The following is a 4,174-nucleotide window of genomic DNA, read 5'->3' on the forward strand; positions in this document are numbered from 1 at the left end:
TCTGCATCATCAGCAGTGAACACAATCTGCCCTATTGCAGCTCCAGGGGAAGCAGGCAAGCCCGTGGCAATCACTTTGTCCTTGTAAGCAGATGGATCCTCAAACTAACCGAACAATTAAAACAAGTCAAAAACACCAAGCATAGTCTAGTGAAGCCGTACTTATAACTATTTCAAAATCTTACAACCGAGTGTGTGGTTCTGATTACTGGTCACTTAATACTATTTTTTCAAGTTAGTTTAATTCCTCCAAGTCCTTTCAAGCTGAAACTAGTTGGCTAGTTGCTACTTTCCTTCTATGCAATAAGAGACAAAAGGAATCTATTGGCACACGACACACTGGTACTGGTCATAGAGATACTGGCAATTACAACAGAATATATACCTGAGGGTGAAGAAGTTGATCAAGATGGCGTGGCTCTACCATCTTGATTGCAGAACGAATATCAACAAGTCCTTCCTTAACCATATCAACAGCTATTTTGACGGCACCTTTACCAGTACGTTTTCCACTTCGGCACTGCAACATCCACAACCTATTTTCTTGAACAGTGAACTCAATATCCTGCATTACAGGTTAAGAAATTTCAGAAGCTTTGTCTTAATCCATTCAAATTGAAGCCAGAATAGCATGCAGAGCAGCAAACATCAGCTTCTGTAAACAAACAAATATTACACAGGATTAAGAATATATAAGAATCTATGAGATTGGAATTTAACCATCATATCCTTGTATTGCTTCTCCAATATTTCACAGTTCTCCTCAAGTTCTTTGTAAGCTTCCGGCATGCAAGTTTTCATCATCTCCAAATCCTCAGGTGTCCTGATTCCGGAAACTACATCCTCTCCCTACATCAATAATAATAATAAAACAATGATGCTTCTTAAAAAGCAGCTCTACTCTATCACATCAACACTAAACAAGTAGTATTAGAAAATTATTATATGGTATCAGATGTAACCTGAGCATTAATCAGAAACTCCCCATAGAGTTTCTTTTCGCCGGTGCTTGGATTTCGCGTGAACAGGACGCCAGTTCCTGAAGTAGTGCCCATGTTGCCAAACACCATGCTTTGAATGTTCACAGCGGTTCCCTTTAGCCCATATATTTTATTAATACTCCTGTACTTAATGGCCCTTGGGCTATCCCAAGAGTTGAAAACTGCTTTAATCGCTAATTCTAGCTGCTGCATTGGATCTGCAATTGGTAAATTGAAAAATGTCAGTTGGATGAAGGCATGAATACTTGTCAAGAAGTTGGTGGCGCTGCATTCAGCACCTGAAGGAAAACTTTCTCCCTTGGCTTCGAGGTAGACATTCTTGTATTGCTCAACCACATCCTTGAGATCAGATGCTATTAGATCAGTGTCAAGTTTGACACCTTTTCTACCTTTTAGATTCTTTAACTTTTCTTCAAACAATGAGTGTGGAATACCCATTACCTAAATACAACACAAAAGATAGTTAGAAGTTATGAAAAAACACAATGCTACTTATTCCAGTTTTAGAGAATGATACTATGTAACTAAAATATTGCATGCAATAAGATTTTAGATTTCAATTTCACTACTCACAACATCTCCAAACATGTCCAAGAAACGTCTGTATGAATCATAAGCGAAGCGCTCTCCACTTTTTGCAGCCAAGCCAGTAACGACTTCATCATTGAGTCCAAGATTGAGAACTGTGTCCATCATTCCAGGCATGGAAATCTTGTGAAGGTGGGGGAAACTAGTTAGTTATGTTCTATTAGCACAACATGAGAAAAGAAGAAAAGAATGATATATACCGCGGCGCCAGAGCGCACAGAGAGGAGGAGAGGCTTAGAAGAATTCCCAAGGGAGGTTCCCATCTCTGACTCCACAAAAGTGAGGCCTTCAAGAATCTCATCCCAGAGGCCATCAGGTAGCTTCTTGCCGTTGTCCTGATACTCTTGACAAGCTTCTGTTGATATGGTCAGTCCAGGAGGCACTGATAACCCAATGCTTGCCATTTCCGCCAGGTTCGCCCCTTTTCCTCCCAACTATTGCAAATCAGAAGAAAACAGAAGCACTCATGATATGAAAATCATGCCTTAATAACATACATACACATGTAAATGTAGAGATTAGAGAATGCCTTACCAAGGCCTTCATGGCCTTGTTTCCCTCACTTCTGCCCTTGCCAAAAGTGAATACCCGCTGTCTAGACATCGCCATAGACAAGTTTTTACTCCAGCTTCAGTTTAAAGGGGTTGATAATAAAAACGTTGAATTGATAGTTTAAGGTGCAAGACATAAACTTAACGTTGGCTTTATATACATATAATAATAATGAGGGATGGAGCTGTCAAAGCGTCAAGCGGTGCATGCATCATGCATCATGCATCAAAAACAAATTGCAATGGGGAAGCTTATCCTATTTATTACAGCAAGAGGCCTCGTAGTTATCTTCATTTAGTGATTACTCCAACGGATAAGTATCTTGCATGGTACCTTTTCCAATATATATATATATTCCCAGCAGCTGCTAAACCAGGGGCTTGTCTAGTGGGTTTGAACTTTGACCCCGGCCGTTTTTTTCCATAAAAATAACCAATTTTTTTTTTCTGATTTTGGATCAGTATGGATACCAATATACTAATTGCTAACATGCCCCCGGTCTCAATTTTGATTATTTATTACTGTTTGGTAAAATAGGACAAAACAATCATTTATGATTTCTAAATAAAATGTGAAACAGTGGTTTTACTGTTAAGAAGTATTGCCCTGTAACCAGAGGAAGTTACAGCAGACACACCATAAAATTAGTACACAATGTATAACTAATGCCGTAGAAACCTTCCCCAGCTAATGGCTTTTCTGTTCTTCTGAGAGTCCCAAATATCAAGCTACCTTTCAATGGTAGCAGCGAACAGTCAGTTCCTTGAATCCACACACACGAGTAAGGTGCCGGTTCAGCTCTGCCACAACTGAAGCATCTAAATCCCAAAGAGGAAAGATCATTGTTACCAATTTGTCAGCCATCAACAAATAATGCATCAAGCATGTTTGAAGATGAATTGTTGTTTTCGTTCTCATCAAAGAAACCATTGGCAGCATTTTCTCTTCTAGCTTTACGTTCTTCAACGATATCATCTTCTGTTTCAGTGCAGAAATTTCGTCGAACCTGCTTTACAGGTCTCTCAGCCACAACAAATTTGTTCCCATCACGAGATCTCTCTCCAAAACCTGCCCAGACTGGCAAAAATAATAGTTCAGAAACAACAGTCAAGTTTAATGAATACATCAAGGACATAATCTACGCAGAAGCAGTTAGATCTTAAGAAACAGTCAACACGATTTTCACCAATGAACAATGATGCTTTAATTTATATTCAATAATAAATCCCACTTCCAAGAAGCTAATCCACTGGAATGTTTCTCATTGTATATCAATGTATAGAAACCACACATGTACACAAACAAAAAGTGATTATGCAAGAGCAACACATACTGCGAAGGTAATGAAAAATACAAATTTTCAATCATCATCATCACTAAAAGTATACTTAAATATTACAAAAAAGAAATGTGCATATTCCTTTCAGATATAAGAAGTATCAAACATCAGATATAAACACAATTTGTGAGTTACTGCAAAATTCTAGGGATTTGGATGAAATGACCAATAATGAAAGCTTCATCCTAACACTCCCACATTCATATGTAACTAACATATGCTTGTACCTCCAAAATGATGCAGAACAATTGAAGCAGCAACAGTAACATTCAAAGAAGCAGTGCCACCTCCATATTGTGGGATATATACAAAGAAGTCACATATCTCACATTCTTTAGCAGAAAGGCCTGTACCCTACACAGCAACTTTCACAGGAATCAAACAAATTTCTAACGTGATTCTCATGCTCCATGAAGGAGTGAAGTTCTAAAAACCAATTAAATCAACAACAAAGGAAAAACCTCGTTGCCGAGTAGGAAAGCCGTGCTTTTTTTGAAAGGATGCTGGTTCACGGGCATGGCATTCTCGGTGATCTCCACTCCACAAATATCGAAGTCTTTCTCCTGTGAAAAGTAATAACAGAACCCGATTCATTTTCATAAAAAAGAAACCATTTTCGGATAAAGAAAGAAATGAGGAAAGAGCAACTGATTTGGGAGGTAGAAAGAGAAAGCAAGGAGGGACCTTGAGAAACT

At 38.5% G+C, this 4,174-nt stretch overlaps 2 protein-coding genes across 2 annotated transcripts in view; both read right to left on the minus strand.

Annotated features, from left to right (window-relative positions):
• Positions 1–2,350, minus strand: part of LOC107465112 (pyruvate, phosphate dikinase, chloroplastic) — a gene marked incomplete in the record, with an annotated part of 5,302 nt that extends 2,952 nt beyond the window's left edge. Inside the window, 8 exon segments of the mRNA XM_052258352.1 lie at positions 2–104; positions 385–564; positions 720–848; positions 962–1,197; positions 1,279–1,441; positions 1,574–1,711; positions 1,789–2,022; positions 2,123–2,350. Coding sequence (XP_052114312.1) covers positions 2–104; positions 385–564; positions 720–848; positions 962–1,197; positions 1,279–1,441; positions 1,574–1,711; positions 1,789–2,022; positions 2,123–2,197 — 1,258 coding nt within the window.
• A 265-nt stretch (positions 2,351–2,615) lies between these two features.
• LOC107465028 (uncharacterized) overlaps positions 2,616–4,174 on the minus strand; it is a gene marked incomplete in the record, with an annotated part of 1,904 nt that continues 345 nt past the window's right edge. The window contains 3 exon segments of the mRNA XM_016084002.3: positions 2,616–3,217; positions 3,707–3,833; positions 3,941–4,042. Of these exon segments, the coding sequence (XP_015939488.1) occupies positions 2,997–3,217; positions 3,707–3,833; positions 3,941–4,042 (450 nt within the window).

This window comes from Arachis duranensis, chromosome 1 (genome assembly GCF_000817695.3).
Source record: "Arachis duranensis cultivar V14167 chromosome 1, aradu.V14167.gnm2.J7QH, whole genome shotgun sequence".
NCBI classification, from domain to species: Eukaryota; Viridiplantae; Streptophyta; class Magnoliopsida; order Fabales; family Fabaceae; genus Arachis; species Arachis duranensis.